This window comes from Podarcis bocagei, assembly GCF_964188305.1.
Source record: "Podarcis bocagei genome assembly, chromosome: 5".
NCBI classification, from domain to species: domain Eukaryota; kingdom Metazoa; phylum Chordata; class Lepidosauria; order Squamata; family Lacertidae; genus Podarcis; species Podarcis bocagei.
Window position 1 is genome coordinate 55,935,337 of NC_138129.1, and position 21,400 is coordinate 55,956,736.

The 21,400-nt window shown below is 46.5% G+C and overlaps 1 protein-coding gene across 1 annotated transcript; it reads left to right on the forward strand.

Annotated features, from left to right (window-relative positions):
* Nucleotides 1-17,628: 17,628 nt before the first annotated feature.
* Nucleotides 17,629-18,924, forward strand: FOXE3 (forkhead box E3; the record flags this gene model as incomplete). The annotated part of the gene is made up of 1 exon (XM_081195601.1): nt 17,629-18,924. The coding sequence occupies one exon, from the start codon at nt 17,629-17,631 to the stop codon at nt 18,922-18,924; it is 1,296 nt and encodes a 431-aa protein (XP_081051727.1).
* Nucleotides 18,925-21,400: the final 2,476 nt, after the last annotated feature.

Here is a 21,400-nt window from a genome sequence, read left to right on the forward strand (position 1 = left end):
GAAACCAAAGCTCTCTCTAGCTGTGTGTCTGGGAAGAAAAATGCCATAAAAGCCTAATAAAGTCAAAAGCTTTTTATTATTCTAAAATGAGTTGCTCTGTGCTTTTGACCTTTCAGTACATATTGAAGACTTACCTGCCATAAAGATTTAGTCTGGGCCCAAATCCCATCACCTCGCTCCTTTCTTCTCCAGAAAGAGAGCTGTCATCACATTGCTGAATCTTTTAAGTCTGCCTCAATGCTTGTCATCTCTCTTGCTTAATAAAAAAGAGAGAGAGAGAGGGATAGGAGCTATGCATTAGGTCACCCTTCTCTTTTATGGTGGGCTGCTTGTTCTTTTACTATTTTCCCTGACCGCCTGCTTGTGGTAATTCTGTCAAACAAAATTTCTGATTGAACGGCTTATTTTAACAGAAAAGAAAACAAACAAGGGATTCCCACATGTCTCGATGCAGGATGAGTTGGTTCGGCTGCCAAGTGTCTCTCTCTCTAATAGGGAAAATGTATTTAGAAGTTTGCTGCTGCTGTGCTGTTTTATTTGCTTGTTCCTTTTTATGATCACTTTTTTAAAAGTCCTCCCTCCCCCCGCCACAATATTCTAGTTTTATACTTGAAGACACTTCGGAAATGTGTGTCAAAAAGGTGACTGACAAAAAACGGCAATCTTGTACGGAATAGAAAAGAGAAATAGCTTAATGCTCTTTTGTATACATTGATCCATACGTACTTAATTTTATTTGTATGCTGCCTTTTCACAGTTCAAACCATGCTCAAGATGGCTTACAGCATGAAAAACTACATAACTACAACATATCAAAAGTAGTCAGAAACATTAAAAAATACACAACCAAATGGCACAATTTCCACATAAATCACAACAAGATCTTAAATAAAGATGGGGGGGACACAACAGCAGCAGCAGCAGCAAACCCACGCATCCCCCCCCAAAAATATCTTCAGTAGCCTCAGGTTTTTGTAGCTGGAGTTAGTCAGGGCCACAGCTTCTCAGGCCAGGTGGGAAAATACCTGTAAAGTAGGGGGGCAGGTCTTCCAGGATTCACAGCCAAGATAATTTGCTCTGTAAAGAAGTTTTTGCTTTCTCGACTCACCAAAAGTAGGTCTAGATTTTTTTATTATAGGAGGAAATTGTCAATTTAGTTGTATAGGGAGGGAACTTAGTGGGGACTGAGGGAAAAAAGGAGAGAGGGAGCAGCAAAAGAAGGGATATGTGGAAGAGGAAAGTGTACCTGCACATTTATAGATAGAATGGACCTCAGTTTAGTCACTCATGGGATTACTAAAATTTATCAGAGTACTTCCAGAGGGTGTTGAAAGCTGTATTTTCAGATTACCCCTAGAAAAATGTGAAGGGGGGGTAAAATCAATAGATTACTTCTGGTGGCACAATGCTAGTAATGAAAACAATAGCTTCTGAGATGGAATTTATTATTTATTAAATACTGGAAGAAAGTAAGTTTGATAATAGATCATATATTTTTCCTGTGGAAATTAATCCTTGTGGTATGGCTGTAGTGATTTACTGACAGCGTTGGTTGTTCAAAATGAGCTCTATAAATTGACAGCTAATCTCAGAATCATTGCAAGAACAGAATTTGATCATAAACAGAAGAATTGGGAATGCTAACACTTATTAACATGAGTATGGGATACTAAGATGAACTGTATTCATGCCATATTTAGGAATGGAAAAGGAGGTGTATTGCCTTAATTCAAACTGGAACGTCTTTATACAATGTTGAGGTAAAATACAATCAAAACCAGTGTTGGAATCAATTCACAAACTTTGCTTTCCTGTGTAAGGAATATTCCTTGAGGCGCATGCCCTCATTTTACTTGTTTACTTTATTGTAAGATGTAAAAGTAATTAATAACATATTACGGTATCTGGCAACTAATCCCAAATGTTAGATATCTGACACTGACACGAGAAAACAATGCTTTGTTGCATGCCAGGAGACTGACATGTCAAAATCAGCCTTGAAAGCCTTTAGAACACAAGTGACCCTGTAACAAGACCTCCTGGGTTGACTGGCAGCTTTTAACTTCAGCATTCGAGATTAGCTGACCTTGTTTATCCAAGATCCACCTGAGATATAGCAGACATGCCCATGTCTATTACGTTTCATGCTGTAAATGTTTGCTCAGGTATCAGAAACCAAGCGGAGTTAAGGCATCATAATAGCCATTTGGCCTCAGTTATAGGTCCTTGAGAACAATGCTTAGATGGGCTAGCATCAAGCACAACAGTTAATGGTCAAGAGAGGCATTGAAATGACAGTACAGTGGTACCTCAGGTTACATACGCTTCAGGTTACATACGCTTCAGGTTACAGACTCCGCTAACCCAGAAATAGTGCTTCAGGTTAAGAACTTTGCTTCAGGATGAGAACAGAAATTGTGCTCCGGCGGCACGGCAGCAGCAGGAGGCCCCATTAGCTAAAGTGGTGCTTCAGGTTAAGAACAGTTTCAGGTTAAGTACAGACCTCCGGAACGAATTAAGTACTTAACCTGAGGTACCACTGTATTGCTTCCAATTAAGCCCCCCAAATATCAGCAGAGATTTTGCAACTTATCTGCGGGGGAACAGAGGCAGTATTGACCTACAAGCTGTTAGTCTTGGGAGATCTCACTTCCTTGACAGGAGCCAATCTTGACAGACGTCTGTTATGACAACCCTGGGATTGTCTCAATATGCGATATTTAATAGTTTCTTACATTTGTATCCGTTCTTTCCTATCAATGGAGCCCCAGGCAGCAAACACACACAAAAATCAAACCAATACAGTTAAAAATAAAATCTAAGAATTAGAAGCATCTGAAAACATTAAAAAAAAACAATTAACATCCAAAAACAATCACATTTCCCCACTTTGCCAAGTGCTACAGCTGGTCCTGGTGATGCGCGCCCAGGAAATGGAAGAAGCAGAAACAGATGTGCTCATGCCCACTAGATTATCGGCACACTGCCCAGTAATGTGATTCCGATGACTCAAGACAGGCTTGAGTTGTGGAAGAAGGGGATGGAGGTAGAGGCTGGGATATCTCTCCAAGACAAGGTTTCAAAACAATAACAGCTACCAGTACATTTGTATATCTCCCCCTAGTAGTGAAGCCTGTGAGCAGGGTATCTGTGGCTATCACTCGGTGTTCAAGTTGGCAACTTCAACCCTCATCAAGGGACAAATCAATTTTGTGTGATTGTTTTGACAGACTGCATGCCAAGCCAGCCCCAGGCCGTTCTGGGCTACTCTCTATCCCTGAGACACAATGAATGATGGCTCCCCGCAACATCAAGAAGGACCTGATACATTTACTGTACGCAGGTATATGTGTTTTAAAGGAGCTACAGTGGTACCTCGGGTTAAGAACTTAATTCGTTCTGGAGGTCTGTTCTTAATCTGAAACTGTTCTTAACCTGAGGCACCACTTTAGCTAATGGGGCCTCCTGCTGCCATCGCACCTTCGCCACGTGATTTCTGTTCTCATCCTGAAGGAAAGTTCTTGACCCGAGGTAATATTTCTGGGTTAGCGGAGTCTGTAACCTGAAGCATCTGTAACCTGAAGCCCTGAAGCGTCTGTAACCTGAGGTACCACTGTATTTGTAGTTACTGCTGGTGGCCACAGGGTGTCTTACCTGATGAATTATTGTATTTTAATATTTTGCTGGAAATCGCCCAGAGTATAAATAAATTTATTATTATTATTATTATTATTATTATTATTATTATTATTATTATTACTACTACTACTATTATTATCTCCAGTCATCTGTAGGACTTTGGATGCCACTCCAATAAAATGTATAATGTCTTCACATTCCAAGCAAGCCCAGTGTCATAGAATCATAGAATTGTAGAGTTGGAAGGGACCCTGAGGGTCATTTAGTCCAACCCCTGCAATGCAGGTCCCTTTTGCCGAACATGAGGGCTTGAACCCATAACCCTGAGATTAAGAGCATTGTGCTCTATCAACTAAGCTACTTGTTCTCTTGTTAATAGCTTGGGAATGTAGATCAGGCCACATTTGTTTCTCTCCCAACCCTCCGTTCTTACTGAACACACTCACTAACTACCATTTAATCCTTTGTTTCTCCTGCCACCATTGCTTTCACATAATACAAAAACGGCTTCGTGTTAAGTTGACCCCATTATAGTTGAAAAATCCTGTTGCACTGCGAAGTATCTTTTACACAAACAAGCGATTCATGGTGCAGGACAGGAAACAAGCTAAGTGCGAGCCTTCCCCTTCTGGCTCTGGATTACGTTTGTGGAAACGAGAAGCCCGCCATTTGGATATTTATTTAAGAAAATAAATATTATTATTTCAGGCGTTGGTAGCCTTCCGGGGGAGATACACCAGTGTGTAACAAGTGTGTGTTTAATGCAACTCTCTCCACTTGGATGTTATTTTCCTTCACAGTCAGGCAATTGAATTTAAGACAACTCTGGTTCCCTTGAGCAAACAAGAATGGTTGCTAATGCTACTAATGGCTCTACGCTGGGAGCTGCAACTTCAGTGCATCACAGGAACTGACTTGATGCCTTGCTTACCTTCAGAGCCTCTCTGTCCTATCTGTCTCAAAGCCATAGGAGCCACCAAATAATTTTTTTGAGGGGGCTTGCCTTCCCAAAGCTGATGGGCATTGCCCTTCAAATGGTGTGTGTGTGCCATGTCATGTGGTTGATTATGAAGGGCAGAGCTCACCTGCCCCCCAATATTTTATTCAAGTTGGCACCCCTGCTCAAAGCTGTGGGAATATTAGGGTTGGATCCAAACTGAATTATGCCACATGGAAATCTATGAGAAAAGTTAATAATGCCCAGGGATTTTTTTTCCAGCAGGAACTCACCAGAACTGATTTCTGGCACCTTTCAGGTGGGCACCACTGCCATTATAGGGAAACAAGGGAGATGTTCATAGTTCCAGCACCTCTTTTTTTTTAGAAAAATAGTGCTGGTGATGACTGATGTGAAGCCCCGCTGATTTCAATGTGAATGATGTGTGACTAACTGAGGCTGTAATCCTATATTCACTTACCTCCAGGGCTGGTCCTACCATTAGGCAGAGTGATGCACTGGTCTGTGGATCAGAACAGTGGTGTAGCATTGGGGCTGGGACTGTGGCCCCAGGTTTCATTTGTCAGTGAACCTCTCCTCTGCTATTTGCTTGGTTGCATTTCAAAAAATTGCTATTATTACATTATTATTATTATTATTATTATTATTATTATTATTATTATTATTATTATTATTAAATGTTCTAGTCAAAGGCTATGACAAACATGTCTTAAGCAATAGTATATTATATTTTCTAAAATATCTACCCAGCCTTTCTGCATAGAACTCAAGGCAGTCTGCCAAACAGACACACAACGCTGCATTAAGAAAGAATACATTACTTCTGTGTAAACACTTATAGGATTGTGCCACAAATTATCAACCAATACCACAAAGCCTTGATGGATAACTGGTGTGAACTGCCCTTTGGACTTGCTCCTCTGTTAAATGAAGTGTTAACTCTAGCCACAAATTAATGCAAAGCAAAGTTTAGTCGGAAATGACTCATGTGAATTCCCCCAAGTGGTTTTGGAATATTCTGTTTAATAAATGTAGATTCCACCACCACCACCCTCTCCAGAACTGTCCAGGTGGCTAAATGTCTTGTCATGTGATATACCCTTGGGGTAAAGAGGACAGTGTGAGACACAGCCTTGAAGAAGGATGCCAATTAGAGAATGGTATAATAGTAGCCTTCCTTGGTGTTATCCAAGGTATGGATAGATGACACAGGCATAGCTTTCCTTAATGGTGCCTAAAATACACAGCTACCAGCTTTGCCCACTGAAAGCTGCTGGCATTATCATTTCTTTGTTTGATTTCTTACCCACCCGTCACTCAGGGCAGATTATGACAATTTGAAATTCAATGTTTAAAAATGGTTTAAAACAAATTACAGTCCCCAGAATAGGGTGGGTCCTGAAAATACATATCTTGGGCGTCAAAGGCCAGGGCATCTGTCTTCGGCATACAATGAAAACTAATGAAGATGCCAGACCCACCTTTATGGGGAGAGAATTCCATAGCCTTGGAGCTGCTGTAGGGGATGAGATCTCCTGGGCCACCCTCACCCGCCTGAACCTCTGAGGGCAGTGGAACTACCAAGAAGGTCCCCTCTGCTGAGGGTCTGCAGGGAAGGAGGGTAAGTTCATGAGCTGTGATGCAGCTAGTCATGCAGAGCCCATGGGGCTTTGGGCTTGCCTATTTACCAAACTGCCCTGAATGCTGCATGGCAAACAGCTTTTGAAGCTTGTGATATGCCATGGAAATGGGCTGTAAAACACACAAACATACATGCATGGAGAAATATCAGTGGAAATGCCCACGTCATTGGACATGTCTAAAGTAGATAACTGGACAGTTTAAACTGAGGTTATTGGGCATATATGGGGTTTAAATATGCATCTCTCACACACAAACACAAAAATCCCAGATTTTGTTTTGCTTTTAAAGAAAAGCAGCTTGAGAAAGCAGGGAGTGCTTAGCCATATGCCTGCCTGCCTGTTGCTGTACTTCTTTGCTCTAAATTCCACTTCTTAAGAGGTTTTTCTTTTTTAAAAAATAATAATGCTTCAGGACCTTATTACATGTGTTTGAGCATAATCTGTAGTCAGATCTGATGAGCAGCAGGAAGAGGATTGTAGAGGAAGAGATATTTTTGAATGTGGCAGCATTCCAGATGTGTGCACTTAGCACTGTAGGGCTCGTCCTCCTCCTCCTCCTCCTCCTCCTCCTCCTCCTCCTCCTCCTCCTCCTCCTTAAACTATTAGGAGCGTTGTATTTGGAAGGGGTTGGAGTGACCCGATTTCAAATGCCATCACTGCCAGGAAGTTCCTAACTGGCTTTGGCAACTCACTATCTCTCTGCTTCCCTTTCCCATCTGTGAAACAAGTATGACAGTGAGCAGCCTCCACTGGTTCTTCTGGAGGCAAAAGACACGGCAAAAGAAAATTGTAAAGCACCCTGCAATTTAGGATTAGGAAATACCACTGTTGCTCTTTATCCACCGAGAAATCTTCCCGTTTGAACAATGCTTGCTAGGACGGTTTTGGACAACTTCCTATCAGAAAGGATGCTATTTAAAAAACACCCTTTCTCCACTAGGTAAATGTCAGTGTGAAAACTCAGGCATAATTACTATGTCCTCCAAATCTCTCCCCCCCTTCCCCCCCTTTTTGTAATTGCGTGTCAGACCAAGTGCACTCCAAATGCAAGCACTTTTGGCTACAAGGAGAGTGCAACGAGATAATCCATGTTTTCATCATTCATAGGCCACTCTTTTCACAAGCCATGGTCCGTACTTTATTAGGTTGAGCAGCTCTGGGTCTGCAAGAAAGACCCAGGCCTTTCTCATCAGTATGAGAATGGCCCAGTGAATGGTTTCCAAGTGTTTACTCAGCATTTGTCTCGTGGCTCATCAGAGGAATGGGGAGGGAGGTGCCGACAGATCTTTTGTCCGACTGAACTGCCTGATGTGTTATGACAATGTTCCATGAATATGCAGAATGGCAGAAGGGATTAGGACCAGTACAATTCCCCCCAGGCCTCTCTCTCTCTCTCTTTTTTTTTTTTTTTGCCTAGGATGTTCAGAGCTTTAAGGATGACCTGTTCACGGTTAGGGCACTAAACACCAGATTTTCCTGCAGATAGGAGTGTAAAAATCCCACACTTGTCCAAAGCTGTTAACATCTGACTTGAAGGTCAGCCAGTCTTATTCACAGCCCTCTATCATTTTCCAGCAGGCAAAGGCAGCCTAATCAAAGGCTTTGTTTCAGTGGAGACATGGACCTGGTACATTGTGAATGGCAGCCTCGTTCAGCAGCGCACATCCAGCCAAATACAAAGAGGGCAAGGCTTCCTTGCTCTGAGCAGATAATAATATTCTGGCCATCTACTGTTACGTTTCTGTATGCTGACTTCCTGCTGCCTGATACAGCACTTCTCTCCGTTTCCTATTTCAGGTTAGCCTGGAACTAAAATGCCTACAATAACATGGTGCTACAAGAGATTGCCCATCTAATAAAGGATCTGGGTGCTCACGAAGAAATGTGATAACATGCTCTTTCATTTAAAAGGAGATTGTGTTTATAGCTCTCAAGATTTTATGGGGGGCAGACTGGAAATAAGAGGTGTGTGGACAGTGGCAGACTTTGGGCTCTCAAATTTCAGCAGGGCCCTGTGCATCACTAGAATTTGGTGCCCCCACCTCATGCTCCATTGTGGTGCATTGTTGTGGTGCCTCCTGCAGCCTGACACCCAGGGAGACCGCGCCAGTCACACTACCCTAAAACCACCTCTGGTGCAGTGTTGTCCGTAAGTATTTTGATACCCTAGGCAAAAAGCCAGCCCAGCTATCTGGGTCCTTCTGAGTCTAGCATCTTTGCTAAATCTCACCAGCCCAGCTCCTATGTACTGTTAGAACCTATAAAGAACTCACACCTCTAGTTCCCTGAAACTCATGGCTCAAAAATATTCTATTTACTGAAATCTTTCTCCCCTGATGAAACATTGGACGATGGATTCCAGGGCTCTCCTGTTCATGAAGCCTTGCCTAATTCCCATCACTACCTACTGAATTCCTCAGTCCACTACACTGCTGTCAGTGAATATGGTTTCATGTAGAAGAAAAGAATGGAAGAAATACTGTGGTCCAATGACACAAGCCTGTGAAGTATGGATTGGCTGCCTATTTGAAGGCTGAAGCTATGCCTAAGAATCATACAACCTGTGGCACCCCACTATCCTCACCAACAGATTCACGGCAGAACCAATCTGCACAGCCCTGAACTCACCCCCACCCTGCCCCACCCCACCTCTGTCCAGGTAAGCTGCAGTGACACTGGTGCAAAGGCGTTGAAAGAGCCAATACAACACCCGAAAGGGGATGGACCTGTTATCTAAGGTAGGTATTGAGAAGAGTTAGAGGAGAAAAGTGAGAACTGTTTGCAACAAGGGGGAAAATTGGAGAGTAGAATGGGCAACTGTGGGTAGAGTGGGATAGAGTGAAAACAGAGAAATGAAATATGAACTGATGTCTTGTCCCAATGCAGGGTACCGTAATACTTTACATGAAAGTGGATGCACTGTCTGAAAATTATTAACAGTTTAAGTTTGCACTTAAGTATTATTATTTATTATTTGTCCTTAATTGCCCTCCCTTTAAGTTACACTTGTGTACTTGCTGTCTGGAACAAATATTACCAAAAGGTCAGGCAGGTTAAGGCACAAAGTTAGGGCAATTTCCATGCTACCTTGTTGTTTATGAGCCGGCTTCGGATGGGGAGGGCGGGATATAAATACAAATTATTATTATTATTATTATTATTATTATTATTATTATTATTATTATCTGTTAAGGAAATTCAAAATTCAACAATGCTATCAGTTGTGAGTTTGGTAAAATCTAAAGGGCACCCTGTCCTGTTTACACATCAATACTGAATACTGGTGAATTGAACAGATTAGCAGATTTCCAGTGCAATATCAGTAGGTTCATTTTTAATCCATGTTGCCAGGGATGGGCAGTCACTGTAATTTCCACCAGACTCATTTGGGGCTATTGTCAGCTGCCCAAAATGAGGAGCTAAAATAAGGTTACCAGACGTCCCTGTTTCCCAGGGACAGTCCCCAGATTTACTAATCAGCCCCCTGACGAAATCCATCTATTTAGTAGGAAGTTGAAAAGTGTCCCCGGATTCATTGAGAAAAATCTGGTAACCTTAAGCTAAAATGATTAAAGTTGGAAGGATGTACCCCTCTGTCACTCCATAGGGGTACACACAGAGCTCTGTGGAAGATCCTGAATAGAATAGTGTGTCTTGTGGCACCTGAAAGACCAACAAATATATTACAGCATAAGTTTTTGCGGAACAGAATCCATGAAGTCCTAGAGATCCTCGTTTGCCAATCACTGTTCTACAGAGCAGTAAATGAATTTGGAAGCGTTCCATCTTCCCATCAGTATTATTTTAACAGCTCCGTCTATCCACTGCAAAGCAGTGCAAGTCCCAGTCTTCTCTTGGGGATTTTGTTTAATGCAAACGAACTTCCCCCTGCAGTTTTTGTTTGTCCGCAATTGGAAACAGAGCAACAGAGACACCTAGCCAGATAGGTGGGCTTTGGGATCTTGGTTTCTAAACCATTGAGCAATGTCAATACAAGCTTCAAAATACTCGCTGCAGGCTTACTGCATTTAAGATTTGAGACGGGGAAGGAAATGCACCTTGACACACAGATTTTCACAGCCTTGGGGGCAGGAAGAGCCCATCTTGTTACAAATGAACTATATCGCTACTGTCAAGACAATTAGACAAAGAACTGAGACAAGGAGGACCAAGATGACAATGGAGGATATCTTAATTAGCAGCCTAACTGCACAGAAACTTGAGTGTTGGCATCATCAGGAGGCCATGCTGTAATGTGCATATGCCAATCAATCCACTAAAAATGAAAGTGACCTAGGATTCTTAAAGACCTGAGTTCCACTCCCTTGTCCTTAGTCATGCTGGCCACATGACCAGGAAAAACTGTCTGCGGACAAACATTAGCTCCCTTGGCCAGTAAAGCGAGATGAGCGCCACAACCCCAGAGCCGTTCACAACTCGACTTAACTGTCAGGGGCCCTTTACCTTTACCTTTTTAAGTCAAACCTTGGTCCATCTAGGTACACTGGGCAAAGCATCTGCCTTGCTTGCAGAAAGTCCTGGATATAATCCCTGGCATTTCCTGGTAGGGCTGGGTAGAGAAATCCCAGTCTGAAATTCTGGGGAGGGGAGGCTGTGCCAGTCAGTGTAGACAATACAGAATCGGCTGGACCAAAGATCTGGCTAAATATCAGGCAGCCTCCTATGCTCCTATACATTTGGCAGCAGCTCTCCGAGATTTTAAAAAGGAGACCTTCCTGGCCCAACTTGAAGATGCCAGGTGTTGAACCTAGAAGCTTTTGCATGAAAAAAAACACCTGGAATGATAGCCCTTGCCCACAACTGTAGCCATGTAACAACTTCAGCTTCCATCTATGAAACAGCAATGAGTGACCTGCTTCGTAAGGTTGCTATGGGGGCTGCCTCTGAGGCTGGTCTGGGAGCTTCAGCTGGTGCAGAACTCAGTGGTATGTCTGTGGTGTGGGACAAATGAGACCTGCATTGAAAGAATTACACTCAGGGTTGGTCAGTTTGGCCCCCACCAAGGGTGCAGGTGCCCCTCCCACCCCTCCTTCTCCAACAAGCAAGCACCAGTTAAAAACCCTCCTGTGCACCCATGCCTTTAGATGAGTTATTATGGATAATTTTCTGTGATGAATCCCCCCCCCCCTTTTTTGCTGTTTCTTTTCTTTTGTTTTGGTTTTATTGTCAACCTGTTCTGGAATGCTGTTTCAGTTTTGAAGTGTGGGCTATATATACTATTTCAAATAAGCAAACTTATAAAATGTGCTACTTACAAATGGTTAGACTGCCTACCAGTCTCTTATATGTCTAGCTGCTGAACTGTAAAACACTTGGAGATGTTCTCAAACAGTCATACTCAGAGCAGACCAGTTGATTTGTGTGTGTGTGTGTGTGTGATATATATACAAATGGCATGAGAAAACTTGGTATACTTGTTTGTATAACATTGTTCTTGTTTATAAAACCCAATAAAAAAAGAGTAGACCAGTTGAAATAAATTGCATATGAATTTTGCAGGTGGGCATCCCATTCTGTCCATAACCCTGCATGTGTTAGAATATATTCCTTCCCAATCAGGACCTTTGGATGGCAAGAGTCTTAATTCAGTAACTGATAGCAACCGGGCATATGAAGACCCTACTCTGTTCCCCCTGGAGGTTCTGGCAGGGAGGGAGGGAGGAACAGGTACTCTGATCAGCAGTAGAAAGAGATAACCTTAAAAGTCCTGAACAGCAGAAACAGTAGTTATAAACCATATTTTTCATCCCATCAAGTCTTGAGAAAACTGGAGGATCACACCATGGCCAAATCTCCAAATATGTTCCCATCTGAACAGAGTCTATTCCCTCCCCTTGTACCTTGACTTCTGCATTTCCACGAGGGGAGGAAACTGGGAGCAATGAAGCAGACAAAGAAACGGCAAGTGGTGGTGAAAATCTGGGCAAACAGAGGTAAAAACTCACCACTGAATGAGTCTTTTTATATGTGTGCTGATCATGCCAAAGAAGCAATAGCTGTTTGCAACCATCAGGCCCACTCTGTGCTACCCAAGAGAGTTCACCTGAGTGAGCCTTGGTCTGCAGAGGAATGCAGTGGAAGGAAACATGAGCAATCCACCGTCTAGGTTTTAGGCAACTATGTTTTATTCAGGGTAGGCCCATTGAAATCAATGACCTTAACTTGGTGATGTTCAACAGGTCTACCCTGAGTAGAGCTACCATTGGCTACAACCCTATGACTCTTCTGCATAGCATTTCGAAGATTAAATCGCTTGCATCCACCTTGACTTAGAATACCACCGGTTAGGCATTTCGGTCTGCGGATGAGTCCAGAGAAGCATCTGGTCCTTATTTTGTTGGATGAAAGCCAGCTGTTGTGGCCTGAGGACTTGGAATAGCCTTGGAAACGAAACAACTCCCATCATCCCCAGCCAGCATGGTCAGTGGTCAGGAATGATGGGAGTTGTAGTTCAGCAAACTCCGGAGGGTCGGCAACCCCTTGCTGCAGATTGTGCTTCGCGCCCGTACGCGGAAGTTAAAGCAGGTGCCTTACATTACGATTGCCATGCTTTCTGTGCATGAGTGGAAGTCTAAATAAAATCATCTGCCGAATGGAAGCTTTTCCTTACGTCCTAAAATAAATGTGTGCTCACAGCTCAGGCATATCAGCCGGGATGCCCCGAAGGAGCTCCTTTCCAACTCGTCTCTGAGGAAGTGGAAGGCGATGCGCAACGGGGGTTGCCAACTGGCAATCACTTCGGAAACTGTTTGCTGCAGTTGGCACGATGGCAAATATGGGGTGAGAAACGAGAAACGGAATTACTTCGGAGATTTATTTGAAATTAAAGTGCATTTATCACAACAACAATGTTATACACTCAGTCGCATCTGGAGTAGTGCGTGTGGTTCTACTGGCCCAAGGACATTGTTGGAGCCACAGACGATGGAGACGCCAGCATGGGTATGAAACTTACTAGCCTATTGTACAAAGGTAATATGACATTCATTGCTCCACCTGCCTTTGCATCAGGCATCATCACTGGTATCACGTGATCCCCAGAAAGTACAAACGTACCTCGGGTTAAGTACTTAATTCGTTCCGGAGGTCTGTTCTTAACCTGAAACTGTTCTTAACCTGAAGCACCACTTTAGTTAATGGAGCCTCCTGCTGCCGCTGCGCCGCCAGAGCACGATTTCTGTTCTTATCCTGAAGCAAAGTTCTTAACCTGAAGCACTATTTCTGGGTTAGCGGAGTCTGTAACCTGAAGCGTATGTAACCTGAAGTTTATGTAACCCGAGGTACCACTGTAATGGGTCTCTCCGGCTGCAAAAAAAATCCCACTCCTGATCTAAACTATCGTGCCTTTCCCTCTTTCATAGGACCGACTCCTAGGGGCTGAGGTCCCTTCGCCCCCCCCTAAAATATTTGAAGGGGCCAGCCTCCCAGCAAGTTGATGGGCATTGTCATTCAAATGGTGTGCAAATGCCGCGTCTTGTGATAGATTAGGCAGGGAGGGGCTTACCTGGGTTTCCCCAATATTTTATTCACCTTGGCTCCCCTGCCCGCTTTCATGATATTACACAGAAGTCCGACCACTGGCAAAGTGAGGAATGGTTCAAGGAGGAGCAACGGGACCGGGTTCCCTCGCCTGGTTTCCTGACATTGAACAGCATTGCAGCGCTCTGTGCTGCAGCTCAGCCTCCAAATAGTTTCTTCAGAAAGAAGTCCCACTGAATTCGGCGGGCTTACTCACAGGGAAGTCTGCACACGGTTGCAGCTTCAAGAAGCCTGGGTGCTTCTTACAGTAACATTTGCAGCGCCGAGGACCTTCTCCAATCCACAATCGTCCCGATCAATGTGGGGCTGTCGCTCAGGTCGAAGTCTTGTTGCTCATTGGAGCAACAGTTTAGGGACCTGCGCATCCGAAACCCGCTCAAAGGAATCCTGCACACTGGGTTCCATGGGGCTTTCTCTAGTAGGATTGCAGCTACAGTCTAGGATTCGAAACCCCGAGCAGCAAATTACGCTCCGGGGAGTCATTTCAGTTGAAATCCGCGGCGTTTACTTCTGAAAGGGACGGGTTTAGTGTGGTGGGGCAGGTTTAAGCGCGCCTGGTGGCGGCGGTTCTCCTCTCTGGAGCAGTGAAATGACCATCACTTACCTCCCCCGACCCCGAACTAACTTTACTAAAACAGCTCCCAAATAATTTCAGTTTTGCATCGTGCAGGATCTCTCTGTGTGTCCTAACTAAGCACCCTCGTTTGCAAAAGTTAAAAACAAAAGTAAACCAGCATTAAAGAAGCAGTGGGAGGAGTTTTGAACGCTTTGAGAAAAGGTAGATAAGCAGGTGCGTAGGTAGATTATTTATTTTATTATTTATTGCATTCGTACCCCACTTTTCCCCCCAAGGAGCTCTTCTCCCCCTCCTCATTTAATCCCCGCAACACCCCTGCGAGGTCGGTTAAACTAAGAGGCAGGGACTGGCCCAAGGTCACTCAGTGAGCTTCATGGAGGAATGGAGATGTGAACCCTGCTCTCTCAAGTCCCAGTCTGACACACTAACTACAGCAGTATGTTGCAGCGCAGCTGTGCGAAGTGTTTCTGTTCTGGATTCTAACTAGTCAGCCAAGCCCTTTTTCGGGGTACTATTGCGCGTGGACTGTTTCGATGTTGCTGTTGAATGTGAGGGTTCCTTGCTGACACCCCCCCCCCACCGCCGCCTCTTGTATCTCCGCGGTCTCGTGTTGGCTCTAACATCGGCCGTTCGCGCTTCGCAAAGGAGCTGGCTGTTACCTATTCCGCCCCTTAAGGCTGCCATCCTATGGGATTCCAGCGGTTGCAAATAGAGTTCTCCTCGATTCGCACTGCAAGTATGCGTTGCAAATGAGAAGTCGAATTATTCGCGAACGCTTGTCCATAGAATTTACAGCCTCGGTGTGTAAGCAGCTAGGAAGCTCTCCTGAGCAAATCTTTGATCTGAAGGGGAACTGCGCACCTCTGGACAGCTCCCAATTGACTTCAGCAGCGCTGAAATAGGGAAACCTCCAGTGGGTCGTAAAACAAAATCTGCGCAGCTCTATCGTACGCAGGACTGGAACTGACTGCGCAGTCCTAGAATAAGTCACCTGTTGAATCAAATGGGGCTTAACTCCCAGAGAAGTGGCTCTCCGGTTGCAGACTTGTGCTATTACAAATGGGTCTAGGATGGCCATTTTAGCATACTTCCTTGCAAGGAAGCCCCTCTGGGGGAGGGAGGAGAAGTGGGGCTTGGTTTCGAGCGCACAAGGTCGGGATTGGACTATTCACAGAACAGCCCAATCCTAAACGAATCACTGAGAAGACCGAGATGTACGGCACGGAGATACCGTTGGGAGTTTAGGACTATTAAGTCAATCCTAGTTAGAGAATTTTAGGCATACGTACCTCAGTTTTGTGATATTTGATTTGGTACCGGGCAATTCGGGGAAACTCAAGAGGGCAGGAGAGACTAGACCAAGAACAAGCAATGGTTCCCTATAGATAAAAAATTGAAAGCAGCCTCCGTTGGCCAACAGGAGCTGGCTGGACGCGGGGAGCGCCCAGATCAGAGGTGCCAACTTGAATAAAATATTGTGGGCGCCCAGGTAAGCCCCGCCCCGCATAACCGATCACATAACGCGGTGCACACACACCATTTGAATGGGAATGCCCATCAATTTTGGGGCCCCCGGCCCCCTCAAATATTTTATTGTGGGGGCGGAAACCCCCACGGCCCCTATGAGTTGGCTCCTATGACCTAGATCCACATTAGGCCAACACCCATATCAGGACCAGCTATTACATAATAGCGAGCAAGATACTGAGTATGTCAGAACATGGGGATGCATGTTAAAACCGGGTGGGTGATGGAGCGGACTGGAAACGATGCTGATAGTAGATAATGATCTCCAACCAGTTCAAGCAAACCAGTTCAAATAAGCAGGAAAGTCGAGCCCAGTTTTGATGCGGTGACAGCTACTGACGATGCCCCCAACCCTCTCCTTTCGCCATATGAAGGGGCAAAAAGAGGAAGGCGTGCCTTGAATTCACGGAATTCCCTACACTAAGTCAGGTGTACCATGTACTTGCTAACTGAGGACATCAGGTGGGGAGGACTTGGGTCGGAAGGAGGAAGCTCCTGCCTAAATGTGTAGCACTGAGAAAAGGAGCACACCCCTGCTATACTCGCAAAGGAAAACGAAGCCCATGAATGGCATAAGGGAACTTTGAAAACGTGTTCATAATCCAACACAAGAGAAAAAATAAAATCGCGGTTTTCCTTTGCCTATTTTCCTCCACGCCCCTCCCTTATCCTGAATCCCCTTGGCAAGCCTGTCGAGTTGAATACATTCTGTTTTCGTTTTAAGGAGGATCGGATCTCCGTCCCTTGATCTAGGAGTTAGAGGGTGTGCTAAGTAATTTGGAGGCAGCTGGAACAACTCCGCGTGTTGCTTAAGAAAAGCTTATCATAATTAATGTCACCCTTTCCCATCTCATCCTTCAAACATTTCTGGCGTGTGTGAGAGAAGTCTGTGTGTACATCGCAAAAGAATGATATACGCGCTCTAATTGAATGTGTGGACGAGCAGAGAACCAGAACTCCCGTGGCTACCGGCTCTGAAACAAAAGCGAATCCCGCCGAATCCCATGAGATTTGTTTCTGCCCATTGGCATTATTCACCGGGAAGTTCTCCTGCGCAAATATCAATGGGAACTGTGCCAGCCGCCCCCCCCCTCTTGCGCAACTTCCAATCTGTTAACTGAAGCAGCAGCAGAAGCAGAAGGACTTGCTGGCCGTTAGGAGCCAGTTGCTGGTGCGGTCCGCAAATGTCTTACTGAAAAGAAATCCCCTCGTCGTAGTTGCTATGGGCTAAGGCTACAATCCTATAATCCAGCCATGCTTACTTGCAGTAAAAGTCCCCTTGAACGTGGTGCGACGCACTTCCGAGTTAGCACGTATAGGCTCGCGCTACACCGTGGGCTGGAAACGAAATCCTCCTCTACCTGGTGCAGACGAAGAAAGGAACCCCGGTTTAGTTTTTCACATACGAAATGCTGGCACTGGCTTGTGGAACGCTGTTTTCCGACAGCTGTGTGTGTGTGTGTGTGTGTGTGTGTGTGAGAGAGAGAGAGAGAGAGAGAGAGAGAGAGAGAGAGAGAGAGAGAGAGAGAAGGGAGAGAGAGAATGCATGCGAGTGAGGAGGGGGAGCGTTCAGGTGGGTGGGCAATAGCCGAGCCATTGAGGGGGTCGCACTAGGGTGGCGCCAGGCCTGATCTATATAAAGCAGGTCGCCCGTCCAATACCTGGTCCCCGAGGGAGCTGTGCTGTTTCATCTGCCTTTCCCTCCCGGGAGCTTTCCCTTGTATATGAACCTGGCCGGCTTCTCCTTTTTCTCGGGTATATGCACCATGACAGCGGACTCCCTCCACTCGCCTAGTCAGGGGGCTAGCCCGGGCTCCCCCACTTTGCAGAGGGCCTCCCCGTCGGGCTGCAAAGTGGAACCGCTGCTCATCAAAGCGGAGCCCAGAGGCAGCCCGGCAGAGAGAGCAGCGGAGCAGCCGGTGGAGGAGCAGCCACCTGGCCCCGGCGCAGGTGGTGGCGCGGGAGGCGGCGGCGGCCGTCGGAGGAAGCGCCCGGTGCAGCGCGGCAAGCCGCCGTATTCCTACATCGCGCTGATCGCCATGGCCATCGCCAACGCGCCCGATCGGCGGCTGACGCTGGGCGGCATCTACAAGTTCATCACGGAGCGCTTCCCTTTCTACCGGGAGAACCCCAAGAAGTGGCAGAACTCCATCCGCCACAACCTGACGCTCAACGACTGCTTCGTCAAGATCCCCCGCGAGCCGGGCCACCCGGGCAAGGGAAACTACTGGACGCTGGACCCGGCCGCCGAGGACATGTTCGACAACGGCAGCTTCCTCCGGCGCAGGAAGCGCTTCAAGCGCACCGACCTCACCACCTACCCGGGCTACGTGCACAGCGCCAGCGCCTTCACCCCCAACCCGGGCCCCGTGGCCCGAGCGGGGCCCGGCTGCGGAGGCTCCGGAGGCGCCGCTTACCCGGGCGGCGGGGGCGCCCTCTACTCCCCCGGCGGCGCCGCCGCCTACAGCGCGCAGCTGCCCGGCCTACCGCAGTACCCGGGGGCGCCCCCGGCGCTGCCGCCGCGGATGTTCAGCATCGACAGCCTCATTAGCTCCCAGCAGCAGCAGCAGCAGCAGCAAGCAGCCGCGGCGGCGGGCCTGCAAAGCTCCCCGGTGGGGCCCGAGTTGGCTCACCACCCCTTGGGCCTCAACGGCGCCGGGGACCTGGGCAGCTGCCCCGGGAGCAACGTCGAGGCCTGCTTCCAGACGCAGCAGGTCAGCCCCGGCTTCCTGGGCCGGCAGCCCCCGGCCATGGCCTACCCGTACTCGACCTCGCCGCCCGCCCACCTGGCCTTGCCGCCCGGCGCCTATTCGCCTCCCAGCGCGCAGCTCTACGGCGCCCCCAACAGGCTGGCCCTGCAGCCCGGGCGGCCCGCCGCCTCTTCTTGCGCCGACCACGCCGAGCAGCTTTTGGGCCTGGCGGCCTCGCAGCTCAACGGACTCGGGCAGTTCGGAGGCGCCGCCAACAACTCATACATGAGGCAGCCCAATTTCCACTCCGGCCTGGAAAGGTACTTGTGAAGCCGAGGAGGGAAGCCGGCCTTGGCTGGGCAAGCGGGAAAGCCACAACGTGAATCGCCTAGGACATTTTAAGAATCGTCACGTGGGAAGGGAGCTGCGCGCCTGGTACTTGAATGGAACTCTTGTCGGCGCGACCTGCTCGCGTGTGCCCCTGAATTGCGAGGAAGCCCACGACGGGGGCGCCCACAGCAACGTCTGAACGGCATCCGCGTGGTTTGGAACCCATGGAAACTACACGTGAAGCATGCCGGCAACACAAGGGAAGGGTCTACCCAGCGCCTCCCCACCCCACGTGTCCAAAGGAACATGCGGTGAGGCATCCCCTTGCAAAAAGTGAGGACTGCCACAGGTCTTTTGAGAATATTGTACATATGTAACATATTTTCCCCTCCTCCAATAGGATCCGTGGATTTGCAATTTTGGACTTTTACAGAAGAGACTCTCTGCCGCTTGAGAGGAACAGAGCCCCTCATGAATAGACATTCTGGGTGTTGCCCAGTGCGCCGGAAAATGTGCTGCAACATTGAGCAGTGAGCTTGAAGATCCAAGTCTTGCAGTTTGGCTAGTCCAACAGAATAGGAGACACTGAACAGTGTTTTGCTTTTTGTTTTTAAATGATGTGTTGATTGGCCCAATAAGTTGTGATTTATTTATTTTTAAAGAGCTTTTAATGTCATCTGATTCCCATGTTCCGCAGAGGTTTGCAATTGTGCCATTTCCAGGTCACAGGCAAGAACAACTTTTTCCCACAGTGGCAGCCAAATCATGAGACAGAATTAAGGTCCCACCTCTTCAGGTGGCACTTTTGACCTGCAGTTTAGGATTGGCAGCTTAGAGGAACTTGCCATCTGCTAGTTCAGCCTTCTGCAGCCAGGATAGGGAGGGGGAGATAGAGAAGAAGGCAGCTGATCAGGGCTGGCATAGGTTAGCCTCTTTGATTTGGCACTAAGATTGGCCCTTTTTTGCCATTGTTTCTGCTGAGGGAAGTGCTGAGGGGGCATTCCTGCTGTCTGCCCTCAGAAGTACTTGTTCTGACAGGTTTTACAGAGCTTTCCTCCTTGTGGGCTCTGTTCTGACATTCTCAGTCCTTTATGTAAGAGAATGGCAGACGACATGCTTTGCATGTAAAAAGTCCCATGTAGGGCAGGAATGAACCCTGTCAAATTCTGGAGATATGCTTCCATTCAGTGCAAACAGTAATGAGCTAAATGGACCAGAGATTTGATTCCCATGTTTAGCAGCTGCCTGTGGTTTCTAAGATCACCCAGTTACAGATGGGTAGCCGTGTTGGTCTGCCATAGTCCAAATAAAAAAATTCCTTCCTGTAGCACCTTAAAGACCAACTAAGTTAGTTCTTGGTATAAGCTTTCGTGTGCATGCACACTTCTTCAGATACACAGTGTATCTGAAGAAGTGTGCATGCACACGAAAGCTTATACCAAGAACTAACTTAGTTGGTCTTTAAGGTGCTACAGGAAGGAATTTTTTTATAAGATCACCCAGGAAGCTTTGTGGCTGAGCTTGTATTTTATTTTATTTTTTACCTTTTGCACCAGTGATGGGGAACCAGTGACTCTCCAGGTGTCATTAGGCACCAGCTCCCATCACCCCTTGCCATCCTGGCCATTGTAGTCCAATAACACCTGGAAGGTGGCAGCTTCCCCACCCTTGTCAGATAGACAGAATTCCATTATATCCATCCAATAACTGGTGTGAGATAAAGTTAGGCTGAGAGACGGTGACTGACTGAATGTCACCTGGTGAGCTTCGTGTCTGAGTGATGCTTTGATCCCAGCTTTCCTCCAGTCAACTACAATGCTATATCTTCTAAACACTGCACTGTCTTGGAGATACCAAGAGCCAGTAGTAATGTGCTGGTGTGTAGCGCCTCATTTGGTTTTATGGACCACCTAGTGGCGTACCTAGTGGCGCAGCAATAAAACTGCTAGCCCATTTGCAAAGCTAAGTCCGGTATGGTTTCAGATTGGATGATGACGTTCCTGCATTGCAGGAGATTGGACAAGATGACCCTTAGAGTCCTTCCAGCTCTACAATTATATGATTGTATGTTACTTTATTCTGGCAGTGAATAATTGCACTTGACAAACAGCTGCCTAGTTTTCAAAGCTGGCAAATTTTACACAACGGGTTGGGCCAACGACATACCATTTTTACTTCCTGTGTTATCTCCTTATCACTGCGTAGGCAGTGTATAGTACATTTCAAATGTATAACAGTTCCATTTTTTACCATACATTACGTATGAAAGTGGTTTGCTTTCCCCGTCAGTAATGTTTCATAACGTGCAGGTAATGGACAATTGTCATCACGCCGCACGATGCATGTATTATCGCTAGGCTACTGTATCATGTTACAACACCAACATGTCATGCTGCATATGAAATGTACAGTGTATATAGTGCATATTGCATATATAGCATTAGCATAGTTTGTAGTGCATATTGCATAATGAACA